The sequence below is a fragment of the Gorilla gorilla genome, chromosome 9 (genome assembly GCF_029281585.2).
Source record: "Gorilla gorilla gorilla isolate KB3781 chromosome 9, NHGRI_mGorGor1-v2.1_pri, whole genome shotgun sequence".
In the NCBI taxonomy this organism is placed as follows: Eukaryota; Metazoa; Chordata; class Mammalia; order Primates; family Hominidae; genus Gorilla; species Gorilla gorilla.
In genome coordinates, this window is record NC_073233.2 from 126,170,992 (window position 1) to 126,196,484 (window position 25,493).

General features: G+C 40.9%; 1 protein-coding gene across 2 annotated transcripts in view; it reads right to left on the reverse strand.

The window, feature by feature from the left end:
• MPZL3 (myelin protein zero like 3) overlaps positions 1-25,493 on the reverse strand; it is a 27,062-nt gene continuing 1,569 nt past the window's right edge. The window contains exons 2-7 of one of the 2 annotated variants that reach the window (XR_008669510.2): positions 13,540-13,706; positions 10,381-10,591; positions 8,756-8,921; positions 6,784-6,847; positions 2,752-3,219; positions 15-423 (exon numbers count right to left, since the gene is read on the reverse strand). Coding sequence is in view for 1 of the 2 variants with exons in the window: in XM_004052210.5 (XP_004052258.1) it covers positions 3,193-3,219; positions 6,784-6,847; positions 8,756-8,921; positions 10,381-10,591; positions 13,540-13,706 (635 nt within the window). In the remaining variant the exon portion in view is untranslated. Of the gene's footprint in view, positions 3,220-6,783; positions 6,848-8,755; positions 8,922-10,380; positions 10,592-13,539; positions 13,707-25,493 lie in introns of both variants that reach the window. The other variant, XM_004052210.5, reaches the window with a different exon arrangement.

Sequence of the window (25,493 nt, forward strand, 5' to 3'; positions counted from 1 at the left end):
TAGCCAAAGGGTGCAAAGAAGTTTATTGACTATGATGCAGTAAAGATACCAAGAGTTACAATATTTGTGCATATGGCCTAACAGTGCCTACCCTCCTACAAAACAAAAACAAAAACAAAAAAAGGCAATGAGGTGCAGCAGTTAACAGCCCAACACTGGAGTCAAAGGAATGGAGCTGCCTCTTCTGGCAGCAAAGTTTCAAGTTGTGCAATTAAATAATAGTCTTGGTCCACTCCTTGTGGGTCTTCTTACAGTTTCCCTTTAGAACCATAACTGAGTGACTTAGTAGAACACTCATATTCAGGATGTGGCCTCCAGAAGTGTCGTTTTGTTTTGTTTTGAACAAAGACGTGCTACCTTCTCTCTTGAAGCACCAGTGCTGGGTTCAGGAGCTGCAGAGGACTAAGATGTTCCCCAAGTAGCCTGAAGTAACAGGTCACATGGAAAACACAAAGCAATTGGTGAGTCCACATTTTGTAATAGAATTAAGAGCGTAATGCATAAAACTTAAAGTCATGTAACCACAAGTAAAAACTTCAGCAGCTAAAGAAAAATTCTGGAAGGCTTTTAACCCCTTCTGAACTAAGTTCCCTTTCTAAACGAGGCTGGTTTCCATGGCTGTGACAAGAGCTCATGGGGTAGCAAAAAGAGAGAGAGAATAGCACCTTAGAAGTTACTCAAACAAGAGGTGAAACAAATAAGTAAACAAAAAAAAACCACTTTATCTTCCTTTCATCCTTAAAGAAGGCAGGTGTCTGTACACTGCTTTGTGATCCTTCGAAGAATAAAAAGCTGTAACCCAAATCTCAGTATAAGGGATGAAGAAGGAAAATGATAGCAGCTGATGACTGGGATGCGACCACAAACCCATATAGTAAACTAAGTTATCAACATACTCCCTTACCACGAAGGACTTCATTCAGTCATTTAAAAAGCAAGGGACTAGTTCAAATCATGATTAAGGCTATAAAAGAACACGACTGAGTATTCACAGAGCACCAATTACCTCAAGTTTAGACTAGGTGTCAATCTACAAACATACTACCCTGCATTAATCTTCACAACACACCTGCAAGGACATTACAAGAAGGCCCAGCCAAAATTGGTTCCTCATTTAATGGGATATGGCTTTCAGTGGGTTCCTGTAACACCATCTCTTTCTTGAGAAATGAGGACCTGCAAAATAGTCCCCCTCACAATGAGATCTCTATCTTCAAATCTCTGAGAGCCCAAGTTATTTACTCTCATTGCTCATGTTGCTTTCCTCTCTCTGTTGAGGTGTCAGAAATGGTCACGTTAGATTGGCCTCAGACAACCACAAAAGTTCACAAGCAGTCCCAAAGTACCGTGAGGTTTAACCACTGGAAATGTAAACTGCCGGTCCTGTCTTTGCCTCTTCTACTTCCTCGCGTGACCAGAGTCAAATCACAATGTCCTTCAACTAACCAGATTCGCTCATCTGTGGACTAGGTTAACAGAAGAGGCCAGGCCAAATCTATGATACAGATCTAACAACCCAAATTTTTTAAATTAAGTCTTCAAAAAAAAAGAAAGAAATTGAGAGAGAGAAAAGTGATTTTTAAACTAACATATACAGTCTGAAGTGCTGTAATATGGAAACTTCCTGAACCACCTAATGAAAAATCATGAAAAGGGATAAACCTGTTGAAAGAATAGAGACAGGTGAGGGGATAATTTTTGTCTCTCATAATTGAGAAGTAAATCCAATCACTATTACAGAAGACTATTTATATATGCACCATCCATCTTTACTGATATGCTATACATATGCCTTAATGGCTTATAAAAAATCCTATGTAAATTAACATTTGAAACAAGTTGTCATAGCAGAATGGAGTAACCTGCTATAAGGCACTGAGAGAATACAAAGGAGAAGTATGTCATGCACAATCTCACTTCCTCATCTCAAATATTATGTAAAAACCACTTGCAAATACCATAGTTTACTCACAGTTGGCACATTTTAGAAATCAACAAAGTTTTGAAAAACAATACAAGTGAAAAGACGATTTAATTGCAAAGAACTCCTGAAATACTCCATAAGTCCCCCACTAAAAACCTGTAAAGAGTTTTTCTTGCCTCTGACCTGAAAATTCAAGAAGAAAAGTTGTAGTTATAAGAAAATAAAATAACAGGCCAAGCACAGTGGCTCATGCCTGTAATCCCAACATTTTGGGAGGCCGAGGCAGGTGGATCACGAGGTCAGGGGATTGAGACCATCCTGGCCAAAATGGTGAAACCCCGTCTCTACTAAAAACACAAAAATTATCTGGGTGTGGTGGCGCATGCCTGTAATCCCAGCTACTCAAGAGGCTGAGGCACAAGAATTGCTTGAACCCAGGAGGCAGAGGTTGCAGTGAGCCAAGATCACACCACTGCACTCCAGCCTGGCGACAGAGTGAGACTCTGCCTCAAAAAAAAAAAAAAGCAAGACAGAAAATAACAAAGACTCCTTAGCCCAAATTGTACCAGCAAGACTAAAGAAAATAATTTTTCTACTTCATGATTCCTTTCCTTAACTGTAAATTGATGACACTGTACTTAATACTTTAAAAACCCAGTCAAAGCAAACCAATGACTTGATCCTACCAACTCTAAGGAAACTAAGGGTATATACCCTAAGTTATCCAAACACAACTGAGGTTGAGGTCATTAAACCTGTAAGTTTACGCCCTATACTAACTCACAGCTGAAAGTGTACATGGAGCAAAAAACAAAGAATACATATACCAAGCGAATATTTTGTCTGGTGACACATCAGGAAGCCACAAGCTCCACTTCATTTAAAAAATTATTTGGGTATCAGCAGTGTGGCAAACATTCAAAATTCTCCTTCAAACAGTTGGAAGAAAACATGTAATACATTCCAGAGCAAAGACGAATCAAAAAGTATCTTTTTGCTCAGGAAAAGAATTTCTTCATTCAATTACAGCATAATTCATTGAAAGGGGAAGTCATGAGTCTCTTATGAGAGTTCCTGAACAGTTTATAAATACAACAAGAACATTTATTCAATAAATAAGTGGTTCCTAAAGTCTTTACTGATGATCTCCAGGATTGTCCATCGCTATGGTCCAGGCCAGCTCCACTTTCTCTGACAGGCTTTAGCTGCCAGTGGAATGGGATGTTTCCTGTCTTTAGGTGACTCTTCTTGTGTCATACAGACTTTCATCAATATGTCTCTTCATAGTCTGAATCCTGGAGGGACAAAAACAGCAGGTGTGAAACACAATTCCAGAGTTGGAATTTAGGCAAAGACCACATGTTAGGATCCTCCAAATGGAACCTGGCTTGGGGAGACAGCCACAGTGAAATGCCACTGACTCAATACACCTAAATTCCCACGGAGCTTCACAGGACCTCAATATAATTGGTGTCTACTGGGCTAATTTGTGCTTTGAAGCCGTAGTGGTTTCCTTTCCCTTGGTGAATATTTTTTAAAACCTCAACACACAAGAAAAGATGCCCGTCTACCGCACCCTTTCTTAGCAAAACAAGTGTCAGTGGAATCACCCCAGCGATCCTCTCCTCACTCTCTTGCAGAAATGTGCAAAATTGTGGTTAGGAATTTAGACTAAGTGTCAGTCTACCACTGAGTTCCACCTCTTGTGGCTGTGTGACCTTGGATAAAGTTATTAACTTCTCTAAGCCTCAGTTTCCTCATCTGTAAAATGGGGATAATAAAAATACACCTCATAGAACTGTTATGAGAATTGAATGAGGCAATATATGTAAATTACTTAGCACTGCCTGGCACTTCATAAGCACTCATTCAAGACTAGCTCCTGTTACCATTATTATTATTCATACTCATATTCATTACTTCTAACTTCAAGTGGGCCATTAGCACTATCTGGCATACCGCACTTCTCTAGTCTATTTATTCTCCTTGATGACTATTTCATACCCTTCCCTCTTTCCCCAAACTTCCAACACCTGCACTTCCCATCATTCTCAGCTGACAGCCTTGCTTTCTCCCATGATTGGGACTAGAGAAGCAATTAGTAGGGAATTTCCACAAGCTCCATCACATGTGGCCACTCATCTACATCTGGATCTATCTATTTGGCCTTCCCTATTGTTCTTATACACTCTCCCTGTCTTACTTTATCTAAGGTCAACATCTCCACTCCACTTATGCACTAGATCCTGGCATTACACCAGCAATCCTCTCCTCTCTGTCTTGCAGCATCAATTTTTTCCTTCTCTACTACATAATTCCCATCTGCATACAAATGTGTTCATTTTCTCCCATCTTAAAAAGAAAAGCCACCAGTGACATTGCCCTCCACATATTGCCTGTCTCTCTGCATCCCTTCACAGCACAACTCCTTGAAAGAGGTGTTTATACCCACTTCCTCCAACGCATCTTTCTGCAATCTTTCTTGACCCCACCCCAGACAAGTTTTCATTCCCACTATTCCACTGAAGATCCTTTTGCCAAGGTCACCAATGACCTCCATATTCCCAAATCATCCAATAATCAATTATCAGCTCTCATTTTACTTCACCTGACTCCACAGCAAATGACACAGTTGATCACTCTCTTTTCCTAGAAATAATTCTCCACTTGACTCCCAGGATACCAAAATCTCCTGGTTTTCTTCCTACCTCACTAGCCGCTCTTTCTTAGCCTCTTTACTAATAATTCCTCTTCATCTCCCCATCCTAGAAATCTTGGAGGGCCCAGGTTCTGTCCTCTGACCCCTTCCCTATTTACATTCATTTCCCTGGAGGAAATGTCTGTATCAGTCTCTATCTGCTAATGGCTCCTAAATCTCTATCTCCAGTCTAGACCTCTCTTCTCAACTCCACACCCACAACTGCCTACTCCACATCTCCACTTGGAAGTTTAATAAGTATTTCAAACTTAATATGTCCAAACCCAACTTCTGTTCTTCCTCCTAAAATTTGATTCACCCACAGACTTCCACATATTAGCAAATGGTAACTCTATTCTACCAGTTGCTCAAGTCAAGAATCTTGGAACTATCCTTGAGTCCTCTCATTTTTTCATATATAAATGCAGAAGCAGTAAATCCTTCTGGCTTTACCTTCAAACTATAATCAGAATACAACCACTCCTCACCACCTCCACCACCACCACCCTGGTCCAAACTACCAGCATCTTCAGCTACCTGGATTAATGCAAATGCCTCCTACTTGGACTCTCTGATTCTGTCATTGCTCGTTACCACCCATTCTCAACACAAAAGCCAGAGTAATACTTTTTAAACAGACATAAGTTGATACTGCTTCTCTTCCCAAACCCTCCAATGGATTCCATTTCATTGAGTAGAAGTCCAGGTCATCAAAATCATCTATAAGGTTCTGTAAGATCTAGCTGCTGCGTTACTTCTCTGATGTCAACAAATACTATTCTTCGCCTTGCTGTCTTCATTTCTGCCATACTGCCCCCTTGCTACTCCAAGAATATGCCAATCATGGCCCCTCCTCAGAGCCTTTGCACCAGTCACTTCTTCTGCCTGAAACGCTCCTCCACAATAGCCATATGGCTTGCTTCTCTTAGGTGTTTGCTTGAGTATCTTCTCACTGAGGTTGTCCCTAACCTATTTAATGTCACACCCCCATCCAGCCATCCCATCCCCCTTTTCTGCTTTTTTCTCCATATCATTAAGTACCATCTCATATACTATATATTTTACTTATTTTTAAAAACTTTGTGAGTATTTGTACCCCAATTCAACAGAGTCTTAGAGGATGAGAAAGTTTTCCAGGCAAAGAACATTCAGTTCTTGGAGGGTAGGAATTTTTCTCAGTTTTGTTCACTGCTGGTTCCTAAGCACCTAGAACAGTACATATGGCACGTGACAGATGCTCAACAAATCACTGTTGAATGGATTAATATCTGAAATGTGGATAATAACCGTATGAACATTAACTTATTTTGCGTTCTTAAAAATATCCGAGCCTCCAAAAGTTGGTATTAGGTCCTCTGCACTGGCATTACCAACCTTTCTCTCATCTTCCCTATGATACTCAAGTGCATGAGACAAAGAAAAACAAAAAACACCACCATTAATCATCGAGCCAAGTGTGAGCCTGGCAATAAGTAAACAGGAGGCAATGACAGGTATGTATCATATGAGATCAGAAGTTATTTGTGACCTGTTTCCAACTGCACCACATCAGAGAGTCTTCCCTCCTGCTGGGATCCTAGGATACCCACCCCAGCCTCCTAACTGGACTCTCTGATTCTGTCATTAGTCACAGTGAGTACTCAAAGCAGGAGGGATGACAGCCTTTTGACATTTAAATCAAAACTTGGGCCTTCCAGGGTGGTATTTCTTATTGATAAAAGACATCAAGTTACCTAAAAGGTTATATCACCCTAACTCCCTGAAAAATACTACAGCTCAGTAGAAAAGTTAAATTCAGGGTCGAGTCCAGCCAGTGGAAGTCTCCTAGTATGAATTCAGTGGCATAGGACACTCCTGTTTTGGGATTTTCTGTCAGTCAGCAGAAACTACTCTACGTGGCCCCCTTCCCTAACCTAAGACCACTGCTCTACGCCCATGAGACAGGAAACAAAATCTTGGTTAGAATTGGTAGGGGTCCCCTGAGTCCAAAATGCTTTGTGGAAAGATGCTGGTTCATATCTTGCTTGGACCTACCTGCATATCCTCTGCTGCCTCTGAGGGCATAGGATGGATCCTCTTAGGTAAGCAGGAAAGTGGGACATCAACAGTAAGCAGGAAAGTGGGACATCAACAGTAAGCAGAAGGAATGGCATGCACTTACCAGGCACTCAGCGCAACGGACACAAAGCCTCGCCATGCACGCCTCTTCCTCCTCCTGATCAGTGCTGTAAAAAGAGGACAAACCAAATCTGAATCACCACTATCCTCAATAGAGTAGAGCAGTTGAAAGTACAGGTGTTGAAATCAGACAGGTCTGGTTTCAGATTCCAGTTCTTCCACTCACTAGCTGGGTGACTGGGCAAATTGTTTAAGCCCCAGAAGCCTGTTTCCTCATCTATAAAATGCACATATTGGCCAGGCGCAGTGGCTCATGCCTGTAATCCCAGCACTTTGGGAGGATGAGGTGGGTGGATCACCTGAAGTCAGGAGTTCGAGACCAGCCTGGCCAACATGACAAAACCCCGTCTCTACTAAAAATACAAAAATTAGCTGGGCGTTGTGGCACACACCTGTAATCCCACTTACTCAGGAGGCTAAGATGGGGAATCACTTGAACCCAGAAGGCAGAGGTTGCAGTGAGCCAAGATTACACCACTGCACTCCAGCCTGGGTGACAGAGTGAGTGAGACTCCCATATCAAAAAGCAAACAAACAAAAAATGCACATATTACCTCCCACCCTTAAAGCACAGTTGTTAGGAATAAATAAAAAATAAATACATGTGAAACACATACCATAGTGCCTGGCACATAATAAATGCTCAATAAATTATCCCTCATTCAGAAGTGTACTGAGCACTGACAAAGTCTGAGCATTGTGCTAGCCTAGAGGTAAAAAGATAAATAAAACTTGAGCCTGTGAAGGGCTCATGATGGGGGTGAGAGACCTGTTAAAACTTAACAAATATGTTATAATGCAGTGTGATAAGTGTTTTAATAGAGTTAACATCAAACTGCTGCAGCAGCAAAGAGTAAGGAGTGACTAATTGTCCCCTGAGGTCTCAGGGAAACTCAAGAGAAGGGGCTATTTCAGCTGGGTCTTCGAGGATAAGAAAGAGTTTCCAGGCAAACAAGAGAAGGAAAGAGGGCATTCCCGGCAAGTCAAAAGGAGGGGTCTTAGAGGATGAGAAAGAGTTAGGAAAAATATACGAATGAAGTATAGTATGTTAGGGCACATAAATAAGTTCATGGCAGCTGGGACGTGGGGAGATGTCAGGGAACAATGTGACTTAGAGTAAAATCATAAGGGGTTTTGGATACCAGGCTTAGAAATAGACATTAGCATTTTTACCAAGAGTTCTTTGTCTTTTTTGAGCCACAGATTCCTTGGAAATGGCACAGGGTGCTGTCTTATCATTAAATAAATGCACACACACACACATACACACACACACACACACACACACACACAGAGATTGCATTTTGGACCTTCTCAATGTAAGACTCCCCTCCCCTGACATAGATAATGGAGAGAAGGGGTTTTACGTAGATTTTTGTTTTGATTTCCTTTTACTACATTTATTTTTAGGGAATATACTAGATCATGCCTGCTTACTGGCAGAATAATGTTTAATAAATCTTTTTAATAACCACGATCCATGTAGCCCCTCCCTTCAGAACATATGCTGACCAAGAAAAGATCTCGCTTATTCAAATCGCTTTTGCCCTCCACAGCTATTCTTAAAGCCTCTCTCATTGCTCAGGCATTTTCTGTCAGGAGACATCATCAGCTCAGTGCCAAACACAAGGTGAAGGAAAAATAATTGACCTGGAATTGAAAGAATGAAACATCGACTTCAGAATTTATTCAGACCATGGCACTGTACAATCTGATTTCCAAAGCAGAAGACTAGGACCATATATCAACTCCCCCATCTCTCTCCAAATTAATATTCACACACATCACTTTCAACCTTCCTTTTGGCGCCCCTTAGCAGAACTATTCTCTTCGAAAAGAAAGTTCACCAGCAGAACTAAACTTGGTCCAGAAGAAAGGAAGGTGTGGATGTGGGGGTCTGGGTAGGGCGCTAAGGAGGAAACAGGCTTGCTGCCCAGGGCTCCTGCTGGACTTACTCATCGGAAACCTCAATAGATGACTTCTTATAGCCAGACCTGCTCCTCTTCTTCAGCCCAGCAGCCTTCCTCCCCATTCTCACCAGCAGCAGAGCAACCACCAAGGCCGAGGGCACAAAGACAAGGATGGAAAGAAGGGCCACAGAGGAAAGCATTGTGCCAAAACCTAGAGGTGGAGAAAGAGAAGGTAAAACACAGGGACGTGCAAATATGCCTCCTGCGACATGAGCAACTAGGTTCTACTTTTGCTCTTATATTTCTTCTGATTACAAAAGTAATAAATCATTGTGTGAAAGGTAGAAAATACACAAAAGTACAATGAAGGATAAAAATGTACCGATAATCCCACTACCTAGGAAGAACACTTTGGTATCTACCCATTTAATCTTCTTCTAGGGATATTGGGTATGGGGTGCAAGGAGGGCATATGTATTTTTAAGTATGGATCATATATTATATATTATTTTAACCTCCTTTTTTACTTATAATATGATAAATATTTAACAATTCCTTCCAGATGTGATGTGTAATCACTGCATAGCATTCTATCATATTGAATAATTTATAGAACTAATCCTCTAATGCTGGACATTCAAGTTGGTTCGAATTCTTAGAATCTACAAGTCACATTAGGATAGCCAGGCTTGTACATAAATCTTCATCTTTAGCTCTAATTCCTTAAGATGAAATTTACAATGGAATTACTAGATCAAAGGGCCTATATTTTTAAGGCACTAATTCATACTACCCAACTGCTTTCCAGCAAAACCGTATCATTTTCTTCTTCTGCCAGCAGTATGAATGTGCTCCTCTTTGAAACCTACAAGTTATTACCTTTAAAAGAAAAAAGAAAGAGAGAGACAGAAAGCAAGAAAGAGAAAGAGAAGGAAGAAATGAGACAGGGAGAGAGGAAGGGAAGGAGAAAGGAAGGGAAGATGAGAAGGAAGAAGGAAGGAAGGGAGGGAGAGAAGGAGGAAAAGAGCAAGGGAGAGAAACTTGAGAAAGACTTGAGAAATGATGACGAATCTATAATGACCCATAATGTACCTCTAAATCTTTGGCTCAAATCCAATTAAGGACTAGCATGACCACTTAATCGTCATCAGGGAATAACATAGAAAAAAAAATCAGTCCTTAATCTACTCTCCTCCTGTTTCACACTAAAGGGAAACTACTGTTCTTTGCAGCATAAAGAAAAGCACTACCTCTCAACGTTAGAGGGGCTACCCTTTCAAGACACAGGCAAGAACACTATGTCATAACTGGGAGTATGAACATGCTAGGAAAACTGGAATGACTTCTAGTTCACAGAGATAACAACCCTATATTTACTCAGGGGTTTTCCGTGCATTCCACAAGAACTTTGGTCACCTAAAGTTAAAATTTAAAAAAGGGTAATGGAGACACTATGACAAAATTTGGAGAGAAAATTCAGTTTTCAAAATAAAGATTAAAAATTCACCCCAACATACATATTGGGATGGCAGAAAAATTATTTCGATTCAATGATTTAATGACCCAACTGGCTTACAAAGATAGACAGCTTTGTTTATCATCGAGCTCTCCAGAAAGCACCACAGCAGTCACAGAGCACTGCAGAAGAAGGTTGGTGGCAATGAGCTTACCCCTTTCTGTGACTGTTAGCTCTGTCATGGGAATATTATGGTGCACATCTGGGGGATTCTTCACAGCACAGCTGAATGTCCCATTGTCCTTTATGGTAGGGTTGCTTATACTTATAGATGCATCCCCTTTGTATACATTTCCAACCCAGGAAATCCGATCCCGAAATGTGCCTGCTGTGGTTGGGTACTGGAAAGACTGATAATGAAATATCTAAGAAAGCAACACCATGAGAGAAAAAGTTAACTTGGAAAATGCAATGAAAATATAAAGCTCAGTAGGTCCAAAATAAAATACAACTGTATAATGGTGTGTTTTTTTTCAGTTGGGCAACTTTTTATGCTTTTTTAACCTCCATCCTATAGGTTAATAAAACTGATCAGAAAAAGGCCCGATGAGAGACTTCTGGGATCCTAACCCTTGAATCTCTTCTAAATTCTCCCTGGAACCCTAAAATAATAGTTCTCAACCAGAGGCAATTTCACCCTCCAAGAGATATTGGCAATATCTGAAGACATTTTTGATTGTCACAACTGGGGAGATGCTACTGGCATCTAGTAGGTAGGGGCCGGGAATGCTACTAAACATCCTACCATGCACAGGACAGCACCCACAGCAAAGAATTATCTGGCTCAAAATGTCAACAGTGCCAAAGTTGGGAAACTTTGTTCTAAAGTAGCATCTCGTATTTGAATAGCACTCTACAGTTTGCAAATAATTTCCACACATTTACTTACTTGAGCCTCATGACTACACTGAACTACATGAGGCAGGTATAATTATTCCAAATGTATAAAAAGGGAAACAGGCTGGTCATGGTGGCTCACGCCTGTAATTCCAGCACTTCGGGAGGCCGAGGTGAGCGCATTACTTGAACTCAGGAGTTCAGGACCAGCCTGGCCAACATAGTGAAACCCCATCTCTACTAAAAATACAAAAATTAGCCAGGTGTGGTGGCATACACCTATAATCCCAGCTACTTGGGAGGCTGAAACAGGAAAATTGCTTGAACCCAGGAGGCGGAGATTGCAGTGAGCTGAGATTGTGCCACTGCACTCCAGCCTCGGCAACGGAGCTAGACTCCGCCTCAAAAAAAAAAAAGAAAAAAAAGGAAAGAAAGAAAACAAAGCCAAACAAAAGACTAAGTGAGTTGCTCTACGGTATACAACTAGTAAGTGACAAAAGGGAGATTTTTGCTTATTCTCAAAATCACAAGGAGGTTGTAATATAATTCAGCCTCTCTCAAGTTATCTATCTTGACAATTAATATAATCCCTAAGTCTAATACCTGATAAGTACTCAGTGAATATATGTTGAATTAAAATAATGCTGCCTAGGACTTGATCAGACACTTCATCACCAAAAGCCTAATTATCAGACACTTACCAAAAGCCTTGATTAGACACTTCATCACCAAAAGCCTAATTATACCTGGGGCAGGCCAGGCAGGTATTACAATATAATATGACTTATGCAATATGGCTTATGCAAAATACAGGCTTTCCTCTTTCTTTGTTACTTGGTACCTTCCCATTTAGGAACCGGGGTGTTTACAACCACTGAATTGCCCAATTTTGAAAAGCAACTTCCCAGAAAAGATGCTGACTCACTTATTCATTCATTTGTCCATGCATTTATTCAACAAATATTTGGTGCAGACCTCTAATGTGCTAGGCATTGTTAAGCAAAAGAATATGGTGGGAGCCATGCAGGCATAGTCCCTACTCTCACGGAACTTACATTTTAGTGATAAAGACAGATAACGAGAAATAATAAGTGTGTTGAACATTTCAAAGAGGGAGGTAAGGAATCCCTACCACTAATTATCAGCATCAGTGTAAAAGAGTTTGAAACTCCTTATTGACAAAACACAGCCCACTGTGTATCCTCGAGATTAGTCTAGCCCATAAATTCAATGTTAAGTTCATGAAACTCATATCCCTTGCAAATTGATTAATCTGACACAATCCTGATTGACTAACCCCATGACTGCAACATCATGTTATGTAACTTTAATTCCAACTTGTATGAGTTTGTTGATTTTCTGACCAGCCTTGCAGAGAGCAGCACTAGAAGAGAGCTGCTGTTTCTGACCCAGGAAGCTCCCTATTGCTTGCTCTGTCCTACTTTTTACCAAGGAGGCAGAGCCAAATAAGGCCAGCCACAGTTTCCTGACCACTCAGAATCAAGTGAACTATTTCAAGTCTGAAAAAAAAGTGGGAGGGGAGCATGAATACAGCCTAGTTTCTTTCACTGGAGTCCCCTACCTAGCCTCAAGCTACGTGGCATTCTATAATGGCTCCTAACACAGAATGCAAAGCTTATTTATACATGAAAGTCAAAGAGGACATTTTTCCAGTGAAGGAAATGGGATAAATAAATTAACAATACTTAAATACAATCTTCCATACAGCTACGACATTCACATTCTTGAATAACATCTATCCTGAGCTAAGGATACTGCTGGAAGCTTAAAGAGAAAAAAATTTTATAGCATTTTAATCTTCAATTAGACACCTACAATGAAACTTGGACCATAAATGTGTTTTATATGTGTGACTAATATACCTCAATAAGGTATATTGCTTCCAATATTGCAAGACCATCTGTCACCAACATCTGTCACCAACACGAGGTGCCACCATTTCCTTCAAAGGTAGCCATATAAATCAATGCAGATGTTTATACACTGGGAGAAAGTGCCAAGATAACTCCACAAAGCGCAAATATGCAAACAGATACACCCACTGAGACAACTTAATATGACAGAAAATGAGCAGCCTTAAGAGAAAGGATGTCCAAGACTGGACCCATAGAATTTTTCTATTCAATAGTCCTGAAGGTACCCTTTTTAGTACATTAAATCTGAAAATGAAGCTATGAAATAATGCAAAAAGAAACAACAAAGAGGAAACAAAATTAAACCACATTTCCTCTGAGTTTCTGACAGCTTTTTTCCTGCAGCTTATTTACAGAATTCTTACGTGGGGTCCTGCGTGACCAAATGAATGTCATATAGGATAAAAGTTCATCTATCTCTATTAAAGTAGAAGCCCATCTTCTACTCTAAGATGAGATGGCCTCAGGCATGCCTATGATTTGCAGTAAAACAATTCCAAAACTGTTGACCAAAGGAACATTCCGAAAAAGTACACACTTACTGATACTGTGCGGCTGCTGCTGGGAGGGCGATATGTCCAGTCTATAGTAAGCTTGTCAGTGACATCTGAAGTTGACTTGAAAGTGCATTTCAACTTGATCTTTTCTCCAACATAGCCTCGGACATGGGCATCTGCACGAATCTCCAAGGAAAAGACGATATAAACACCTAATCAAAGCAAACCCAAACACTTAAAATGCATTCATGTGGGTGGAATATACAGATGTGAGTGAACAATTATTTTTAGAGCCCTCATCAAAAAGCCAGAGCAATAAATATTAACAACTATCTTCTCAGGCAAGCCCACAAGGGACAAGGAGTTGATATCTGCATTAATCAAAGATAGCATTTTTCAATCATTTTCTAATCTTAAATCACAACTGAATGCTTGTGTAAAAATTTAAAATCTGGTCACACCAGCGTTTTCCCGAATACAGGCTTGTGGTTCAATTAAGTACAAACAATGGGTCTGCCCATGGCTGGCTAAAAGGCAACATCACCCATCCCCTTCCATCCCCTGCAGACACACACACACACACACACACACACACACACACACACACACTCTGGGAATATGGCAGCTTTTGTGGTCTAAGGGACTTACCCCAAGTATAGCATGGTTGCATCATGAAGCTACCATTGCCTCATCAACAGCAAAATGAGAATAGGAAGTAAGAATGGGAGAATTTATTTCAAATAATTTTCTAAAACTGCCCCCAAGGTACTATCTAGTTTTTCCCTTTTTCTTAAAGCTGGGTGAGGAATCACACATCCATTAAAAGTAAATCATGGAGAAGAAAACAGAATAGGTAAATGCATTCTAGCAAGTAAAAATAAGGTACCATTTTAAAACCCACTAGAGACTTACATCTTCCAAAACCACTCATTTATCCAACTCTGACACTTCATCTCCCTGAAAAGGGCTGGCACTTTGTTCTAACCAGTTCCTTCTGCTTTCAGAGAACGAAAACTTATCTTTCCCTACAGGGGCATATTTTAGGAAATGACATTGCCAGTACTTTGTTCTTCCTGCTTCCTTATCTACCTCAAGAAGCCATGAATCTTCTGGTGGCCAAGATAAACAGAGCAGCAAGATTTCAGAAAAGTGCAAACCCACACGCTGTCCTGAAAATCAGCAGTGCTTCTGGTACAGGCAGAATGGTGTTGTGATTGAGCACGCAGGCCACGGCTCCTACGCCAGAGGGTCTGGGTTCGAATCCCGGCCCTGTCACCTGCCGGCTCTGCAGCCTTAGTAAGTTACCGTACTTCTTCAGTCTTCTCAGCCTCATGGGAATGATAATAACAGTACTTACCTCAGAAGGCCACTGTGAGGATTAAAAGAGTTAAAACACATACAACACTAAGAAGCCTACCCAAACCAGAGTAAGTGCTCAGTGCGTGTTAGACAGTGTCATTGTCATTATTGCCACCTCTTCAGTCCTGCCCACACACTCTCAACCTTTCCTGTCACAGTTATGAGTCATCAGTTCCACTGCCTTTACCTCTGCCAGCTTTGAATCATTTTTCTTGCTCCTCTCTAGACAATCCAGTCTGTTGACATTCCTTTTAAAAGGAGGAGACCAAAACTGAACCCACTAATAAGAACTCATAAGAATCTGACCCTCCCAAAGATGAAGATTACTTCTGGTCTGCCTATGGCACCCTTTCCGACTTTGCCATGCTGAACCTGCCCTGCCTTCTGTGCCTTTGCAAATGTGGTCCGTCTGCTGGAAAGCTTTTATCCCTCAGTCCCCACTTTCTTAGGCCCTCAATCCTGACCCATCACTGTAAGAAAATCCTTATTCATCACTCAAGATCTAGCTCTAAAAACTGGAAGGTGGAAATGAATGGACAATCTACACTCTCCCCATGTCCATTCCTTTATCCTAAAACATAAGTATAATATAGAGATTTGAAATACAGATTTAGAATTAGCCAAAGCTGGACTTGAGTTCTAGCTCAGCTACTTTCTGGTTGTGAGACCGTGATCTCGGTTACCTAACCAGTTCAAGCTTCAATGTCTTCACTTGGAAAATGGGAATAATAACAAGATCTACTTCACTGGATCACTCTGAAGAGCCACTACAATCAAAAAAGATAATTCTTCATTATGATCGTGTTGTTCATTTCACAACATGAAACGCTTGGCACAGCATCTGGAATAATAACTTTAATAAACATTAGCTATTATTATTAAAATGAACACCAAACATATTCAAAAACTTTCAGTAATTTCCTATTGGACTACAAAATAAAATTCAGACAGTGGCAATCTAGCCCTAAACTTCTGTCACTGCATCCCATCTACCTTCCCAATCCCTCCATCATTACTTGAATGTCCTGCCATGTCCCACATGTACTGTGTCCTTTCATGCCACTGAGCCTTTCTTTGAACAGGTCTCTGTCTGAAAGGCTCTCCCCACCTCTAATAATCCTGCCTGGGTTGTTCCCCACCACACCATATCCCAACATTCACACACCTTCAAATTCCAGCTCAAATATCGGCCCCCTTTGCGGTGCCTTCCCAAATTCCCTGATGCGGTTCATCGCCCTTTCTCCTCCTAACACTAGGTACATAATCCTGCACAGGCACAGATGCCATCGATTGCACCTAGTTACAAAGGCTATTCCTCTATTAAATGTCAGCACCTTCAGGGCAAAAATTCAGAGGGAGGGGAGCAGGCAGAGGGACACTGAGAGAAACAGGTGGACAGGTCACCAGAAATTCTAGTATAGGAACAAAGCATGCTTGTAAATCACCCACTTTATTCCTATCACCTTTTTTATAGTACATTCAATACTCTTAACTCCCCTACACTCTTATCTTTCCATTGCACCCTTTCAGAAAAAGCTCAGCTCTAGACGACCAGACAAGGCTAGTTGTGAACAAGAAAAATCACACGACTGGACAATTACCATAAGAAATGCGTGAATATCTCCCACAGCTGAGTCCTCAACGAGGCCTGGCAAACCTTTAACTGGCCTTGCTTAGCTTCCCATTCCATGATTCCTCAAGCCCTTGTCATTCTCCCTTAGTCCTCCATGCAACCTCCAAACCCCTCATTCTCAGAAGAAAGTGTTACCTCTTACATCGTCATGAAACTCGAGGCCACATAAATGGCCCAGGCACACACATTCCTGCATCTGCTCCCATCCTTACTTCCAACCTGAAAGGATGTGGTGTCCCTTTTCCTATGCGAGGCCAGGTCCTCTGCTCTGCCTGGATTCATCCCCTCCATTCCCTGCTTTAGCAGAAAAACCTCTCTAGGCCAGGTGTGGTGGCTCATGCCTATAATCCCAGCACTTTGGGAGGCCGAGGCAGGCGGATCACATGAGGCCAGGAGTTCAAGAGCAGCCAGGGCAACATGGCAAAACCCTGTCTCTACTAAAAATACAAAAGAAATTAGCGGGGCATGGTGCCACATGCCTGTAGTCCCAGCTACTCAGGAGGCCGAGGCAGGAGAATCGCTTGAACCTGGGAAGCAGAGGTTGCAGTGAGCTGAGATCACATCACTGCACTCCAGCCTGGGTGACTGAACGAGACTCTGTCTCAAAAAAAAAAAAAAACCTTTCTACTGCCTTCAACCCCTCCCCTTCAGCCTCTAAATACACAGGTTTCTCCCATCCTTAAAAACAAATAGCAATTTTAAAAAATCTTTCTTTAACGCTGTAATATTACTCTAGTTACCAACTACTGCCCTTTCTCTCCTTTCTAAGCCAAGTCTGTGAAAGAGTGGTCTACACTTGAGGTCTCCATTTCCTTCTTCCCATTCACTTATGGACCTTATGGTACAACTGAACTCCACTACCACTTCTGGTAAAAGGCATCGTATATCTTAAAATTGTAAAATCTGAGGGATAAAAACCCCAGTAGACACCTTTCTATACTTATTTTACTGGGTCCTCTACCAGTGACTCATTGCTTCTTGAACTTCTCTATCCCAAAGTTTGTATGACAATGCTTTCATTCATTCATTCACTCATTCTTCAAACATACATTTCTTGAGCATCTGTTTTGTGCCATCCTCTGGGTTTGGAATTAAATGCAAGCAAAATAAATACACTCCCTTGTATACTTGAAATACAGCAGAAGTTTGATACATTAATTAAGTAATCATAAAGACAAATGCGTAATTAACAAACTTGGATAACTACTATGAAGGAAGGAAAAAGAAAGTGGCTATGGGTACGGCCCCTGTTATGATGGGGGAGAGGAGAGTGGTTAATGAAAGCTTCCCTGGAAGTTACTCTTGAGCTAAGATCTGAAGAAAAAGGTAACAAGGTGAGGAGAGGGAGGGCATTCTAGGCAGAGGACACAGCACATGCAAAGGTCCTGCACCAGGAAGGAGCTCAGTCAGTCAAGGAGCTGAAAAGGAGTATGACTGCAACACAAAAAACACAAAAGGGAGAGAAAACAGAATGAGATGTGGCTGGGAGGTAAACAAAAAACAGACCAGGCAGGACCTTACAGATTTGGGTCCTCATCCTTAGTGTAATAGGAAGCCATGGAAAGTACTTAACTGTGGGACTGGGCAAGAAGAGATCTGATGAAATCTGCATTCTTAAAAGATCACTTTAGGCCGGGCGCCGTGGCTCACGCCTGTAATCCCAGCACTTTGGGAGGCTGAGGCAGGTGGATCACGAGGTCAGTAGATCGAGACCATCCTGGCTAACACGGTGAAACCCCATCTCTACTAAAACTACAAAAAATTAGTGGGGCATGGTGGCAGGTGCCTGTAATCCCAGCTACTCAGGAGGCTGAGGCAGGATAATGGCTTAAACCTAGGAGGCAGAGCTTGCCGTGAGCCGAAATCATACCACTACACTCCAGCCTGGGCAACAAAGCAAGACTCCATCTCAAAAAAAGAAGAAAAAAAAGATCACTTTAGAGAAGACACTTACAAGGAATCAAGAGTGAATATGGGTAAATTCAGCATGTTAGCAGGCCGAGGTGGGTGGATCACCTGAGGTCAGGAGTTCGAGACCAGCCTGGCCAACATGGCGAAACCCCGTCTCTACTAAAAATGAAAAATTAGCCAGGCGTGGTGGTGGGAGGCAGAGGTTGCGGTGAGCCAAGATCGCACCACTGCACTCCAGCCTGGACAATAGAGCAAGACTTCGTCTCTTAAAGAAAAAAAAGAAAAAGTGAATGAGTGAATATGGGGAAATTACTGAGGAGGCTACTACGATAGTCAATTAAGAAAGAAGGGAAGTTTGAACTAAGTATGGCTGTGGAATGCTAGGGAAAGGGAGGTATCAAGGATGACTGTCAGGTTTCTGACTTGCTGATGTCATTCACTGAGACAGGAAGACTAGAAAAGTACTAGGCTTGGCAGGGGAACAGGAGTTTGATTCTGGATGCATTTAAGGTGCTTCTGAGATACCCAAGGGATAATGTCAAGGGAGCAGTTGGTTTAGGGCAAAGGTGAGCAAATTATGGCCCATAAGCTAAATGGAAGCAAATGGATCTAGTGGAAAGGGAACAAACTAAAAACAACTAGCAACTGACCTTACTGCTAGCTCTGGGTGTGACCAGATTGGCCTAAATCAATTATGACATCCAGTGGTCTTTTGGTAAACAGCTAAAAAAAATTTACAATGTCTTTTAAAACAAAGTTTTATTAGAACACAGCCATGTTCATTTGTTGATGTATTATCTGTGGCTGCATTTTTTGCAGAATTGAATAGTTGCCCCCAGAGACCATGTAGCCCACAAAGTCTAAAATACTCTCTGGCCCTTTACAGAAAATGTTTGTCAACCCTTGGTTTAGAACAAAGAGATATGGGTTACAATTTAAGATCAGAATCTCTTTAGTTTCCTTCCAACCAACTCTACCACTGACTGTGTTACACATACACACACACGTACTCACTCTCTCTCTGTCTCCCCACATCTCTGACAGTATGTATCAAATATCTAAGGCTGTTCTTTTCTTAACCGTCCTTTAAACACTGGTGTTCCTTAGAGCTCCAGCCTGAATATACAGTCATTCAACATGCTTTCCTTGGACAATCCTATTCACTTGTAGATTTAACAACCACTAACAGGATAATGATTTCCCAATCTATATTACTAGCTATGACCTGCCTCTGAGTGTTCAAGTGTTACCAGATATACTCTCTTGAATATCACCCCCACAGGACCTCAAATCAAATGTGGTAAACATTTGTTTGTTGCCAGCTCAACATCCATTTCCCCTGATCTCCTAATAATACCCTTTTTTTTTTTTTTTTTGATACCTACCTTTTCCCACACAGCCTATGAGCTAGGAGGAAATGACACTATCAGTCAGGATCCAGGCAGGAAATGGAAGGCACAATCAGCTGAGATTGCGAAAAGTGTATGGGCCACTTTTCTTTTTTCTTTTTTTTTTTTTTTTTTTGAGACGGGGCATCACTCTGTTGCTCAGGCTACAGTGCAGTGGCGCGATCTCAGTTCATTGCAACTTCTGCCTCCCAGGTTCAAGTGATCCTCCCACCTCAGCTTCCCAAATAGCTGAGACCACAGGCATGTGCCACCACACCTGGCTAATTTTTTGTATTTTTGGTAGAGACGGGGTTTTCCCATGTTGCCTAGGCTGGACTCAAACTCCTGAACTCAGGCAATCCTCCCATCTCAACCTCCCAAAGTGCTGGGATTACAGGCGTGAGCCACCATGCTCAGCCTAGGCCACTTTTCGAAGGGACTTTTCCCAAGTTTAAGGAAGCTGACAGCAGCACAAAGCTTTTACCATCCCCAGGTCTGAAGGGCAAAGGGAGGAAATGGTGTTACTAGATCCTGGTAAGAGTGGGAGCTGTGGGCAACCTGACAGGGGTTGTTGTTAGAGGGATACAGGTACTACAGATCATGGCACCAAGAGAGGGAGGGAGCAGGAAATAAATATCCTGATCTCTCTCCTGCCCTCCAATCTCCTGCCAATGCCTCCCGTTGGCCAAATCTAACTGGAAACCAGAGGAAGAGAGCCTGAATGATGTACTCTATACAGTTAGCTTTCCAAAGAGTAGAGTAGAGAAAAGAATGAGTCTGGTGGGAGGGGAGAAAACTAAAAGTAAACAGCAACTGACTTTACTGCCAGCTGAGGCTGACTCAGATTTACCTAAACCAATCATTACATCTAGTGGTGTCCTGGTAAACAGCAAAACATTTTTACAAAAAATAAGAGGTCCACATACATAGGGTTGGACAATTTCTGTGGTGCAAATACTCCTACCATGGTCAATTTCAAGCTACACAGGTTAAGTCCCTAATGCTGACATAGGAAGAGGTGTATTAATACTTAATTGGCTCTTGAGAGCCAATCACATCCTCCCAATCATAAAGATAGGTCAATATGTGATCTAAGCTAATCCAATCAAAGCGAGTTTCAGAAAACCTGCTTGGAAAGTTATTTAATGCCCCCCACCCCACACCCGCCTTGTTTATTTTTTGTTTTTTTTGAGATGGGGTCTCACTATGTTGTCCAGGCTGGTCTTGAATTCCTTGGCTCAAGTGATCCTCCCATCTTGGCCTCCCAAAGTGCTAAGATTACAGTCATGAGCCACCATGCCCAGTCCTCCATGCCTTGTTTATGCTCCTCTCTATATCTAATATTTTCTTCACTCCCTATCTCTAACAAACTTATTCCTCTTTCACGATTTAACTTCACCTCCAGGAAATCTTTCCTTTATTCTCATGCCAGATCAAAGCATCTCTCTCCATCCTCATGGTTTCTAATGCATTTCCCTCTTAGTATCAGACTCTAAAATCATCTGTTGACTTGTGTCTTCTCCAATAGATCCTGATCCCACCAAAACAGAGCCTAGCATATTGTGGATGTTTAGTATAGTAATATTTATTCAACTAGACCAAACCAACAGTTTCCTCTTTTTTTTTTTTGTTTTTGTTTTTGTTTTTGAGACGGAGTCTCACTCTGTTGCCCAGGCTGCAGTGCAGTGGCGCGATCTTGGCTCACTGCATCCTCCACCCGGGTTCAAATGATTCTTCTGTATTTTTAGTAGAGACAGGGTTTCACCATATTGGCCAGGATGGTCTTGAACTCCTGACCTCGTGATCCACCCGCCTCGGCCTCCCAAAGAGCTGGGATTACAGGCGTGAGCCACCGCGCCCAGCCCAGTTTCCTTTTTATAAAACAAAAATTATTACAAAATAAGCATTAAAATTACACATTCTGGTGACTAAATTATAGTAAATTTTGGTTACTAAACCAAATTTTGTTTGCTAAATTATAGTAAGTACACCATCAATAAACCCACCTACCTACCAATTTTTTCCTTGTTAATATATCTGAACTCCATATTTATGAGCATGATTTTGCCAAAAAGTTATAAACATTTAAAGTCATTTTGTTGAAATCTAAATACTGGATATGTGGGGTCTTAATTGTATAGTTAAAGAAAAATAAGAAAAGTAATAGTTTATCCATGGATGAACTAAAATTCAGGGCTGGTGAAAAAAAAACTCTAAATGACGATAATTTTGTACAGTCTTATATAAAACTCTGAGAACTAGAAGAAATTATTAACTTTTTTCTTTTTCTTGATTTTTTTTGGTTCTAATTCACTTGTTTATTTTGAATGAGGAAGACTTTGGTATGGAGCAAAGAAATACCAAAACTACTTTAACTGTAATAAAACCAACTTTATTCTTTTTTTCCCCCGTACTGGTAGATAAAGCAAACTTTATAAGTGGACTATTGAAAGAAAAGTGCCTTTTAAAAGTGTTTAGTTTCCCAGTGTCCTTCCAAGCTTAAGATACAGAAGCATTTGTTCAAAGGATAGAAAACATCTAAAAGTTTAGGCTCAAGATCAATCTTTACAGACTAATATTTTAGGTTTGTTTTTTGTTTCTTTGTTTGTTTGTTTTTTGAGACAGAGTCTCACTCTGTCACCCAGGCTGGAGTGCAGTGGCGTGATCTTGGCTCACTGCATCCATGGATGAACTAAACTATTCTATACTGTTAGACATCAGGGTGTTGACTCCTTTTTGGGGAGAAAGGATAATGACTGGAAAGAAGCACAAAAGAAGGCTTTTGGAATGCAAGGAACATTTTATATATCCTGATTTGGGTGCTAGTTACCCATGTGTGTTCAGTTTCTTAAAATTCATTGAGCTGTATAGGCTTATGACATGTGTACTTTTCTCTACATATATATACTGAAATTTAAAAATGTTTTAAAACCAATGGATGTAAGATAGTTTGTCTCTTCCACTCATAAAAAAAATACCAATCCAACATTAATTCACTCAGAAATGTCCATCCCGGGCCTAATGCCTTTATCTCTTCATCTGAGCAGAAAAGCATTCTTGCCAGGAAAAAACAGCCAACTATAGAAATACTCATAATAATTAACACAAACTTTTTAGTCTGGGGAAAAAACAAGAAAATCACATTTTCACATAAGTAATTTTACACATGAAAGAATTAAATGTGTCAATAAAGCCCCCAATCTTGTATGCCCCATTTTCTAAAATACAAATCTACTGATATTTTATTCATATTGCACACCTAAGTAAAAGAGAGAAAAGTTTAAGAAACCTAGGTCCCCTAGTCTACCATTTCTAAATACTTAGATAACTGATATAGCAGGACCAGACTTATAACTTAAGGAGAATTCAAATAATCTAATAATTTAAGTGGTCTTATCTTTGAAAACAAAAGGCAAATAAACACTGACATGAAACCAAACTCAACCGCATAAGATTTAAAACACCAAACAAATGGATGAACCTTGAAAACGTGCAAAGTGAAAAAAGCCAGTTACCAAAAGCACATATTGTGTAATTCCATTTACTTTATTTTTATTTATTTATTTATTTATTTATTTATTGAGGCAGGATCTCATTCCATCGCTCAGGCTGAAGTGCAGTGGTGCAATCCCAGATCACTGCAACTCCCACCTCCCAGGTTCAAGTGATTCTTCTGCCTCAGCCTCTCAAGAATCTGGGATAACAGGGGCATGTCACCACACCTGGCTAATTTTTTTTTTTTTTTGTATTTTTTGGTAGAGATGGGGTTTTACCACGTTGGCCAGGCTGGTCTCAAACTTCTGACCTCAAATGATCCACCCACCTCGGCCTCCCAAAGTACTGGGATTACAGATATTATTCTATTTATATGAAATGTCCAGAATAGGCAAATCAATAGATACAAAAATTAGACTGGTGCTTGCCAGGGGCTAAGGGAAATGGAGAATGAGGAGTGATTGTTAATGGGTATCAAGTTTCTCTTTGGGGTGATGAAAATGTTCTAAAATTGATAGTGGTAATTATTGCATAACTGTGAATATACTAAAAACCATTCAATTATGCCCTTTAAGACAGTAAATTGTATGGCATGTGAATAATATGATAAACCAGTTGTTTCTTTTTTGTTTGTTTTTGTTTTTGTTTTTTGAGACGGAGTTTCGCTCTTGTCGCCCAGGCTAGAGTGCAATGGCGAGATCTCAGCTCACTGCAACCTCTGCCTCCTGGGTTCAAGCGATTCTCCTGTCTCAGCCTCCCGAGTAGCTGGGATTACAGGCGCCCGCCACCATGCCTGGCTAATTTTTTTGTATTTTTTAGTAGAGACGGAGTTTCACTATGTTGGTCAGCCTGGTCTCGAACTCCTGACCTCAGGTGATCCAGCTGCCTCGGTCTCCCAAAGTGCTGGGATTACAGGCAAGAACCACCGCACCCTGCCACCAGTTATTTTTAAAAAGGCAAAAAATCTATTCCACAAGTACATAGAGATTGTAAAATCAACTTTTAATGTTTGATTGAATTATATGGTCTGCTGGACTTGACAGATGCTCTTCAAAGCAAAATGACATTAGATTTAAGAAAACACCATTTCCAGATTTTTTTTCTCAATAAGACAATATCTGAATATTTCTCGTGTGTGTGTGTGTGTGTGTGTGTGTGTGTGTGAGAGAGAGAGAGAGAGAGGACTGGGTTTATTAGGAGTGACAGTAGGCCAGCCTAAATATCATACTGCAAAGTAATTTAGCTTAAAAACTGGAGACTTGGCCGGGCGCGGTGGCTCACGCCTGTAATCCCAGCACTTTGGGAGGCCGAGGCGGGTGGATCACGAGGTCAGGAGATCGAGACCATCCTGGCTAACACGGTGAAACCCCGTCTCTACTAAAAATACAAAAAATTAGCCGGGCGAGGTGGCGGGCGCCTGTAGTCCCAGCTACTCGGGAGGCTGAGGCAGGAGAATGGCGTGAACCCCGGGGGGCGGAGCCTGCAGTGAGCCGAGATCGCGCCACTGCACTCCAACCTGGGCGACAGCGAGACTCCGTCTCAAAAAAAAAAAAAAAAAAAAAAAAAAAACTGGAGACTTATGATGACACAGGCAGCTGGGAGGGATCGGGGGTGTGCTGGCAACATGAATATTAGTCACCAGTTAAAAACTTTCCAGCCTTAACTGCTAAGATTTAGGACATCTGAAGTCTTTACATTAAAGTCTTTATATTTATATAATATTAAATATCTCTTTCAGAAATCCCCATTACCCTCAAGGAAATTTTATACATTTAGCAATTCACTCTAATACTAGATATACTAATATTTTATTTCCCAGGAAGACACACATACACAAAATCCAGGAAATAATTGTATCTTAAGATGAAGGTAATTAGGCTGGATTGAAATTTATGCAATTTGAAAATTATATGAAAGCAAAACTCACCTAATTTTAAGATGTGAATGTCAGTGTGAATACCCTACTTCTGATATTACTTAATAAATTTTAACAGAATTTATACGCTCTTTCTTGTATTAAAAAAAGTTATGAAAATGCTAAAGCAGTTGCTTTTTCATCGATATGCTTCTCTATAATGAATCACATCACATCCCTTCTGTGACTAACAAATACTTCATTTTATAGACCACAATAATCACTTACAAAAAATAAAATTACCAACTGTCATGATTTTGTTTCCCAAAACTACTGGGGCAAACTACTGAATGCTAGA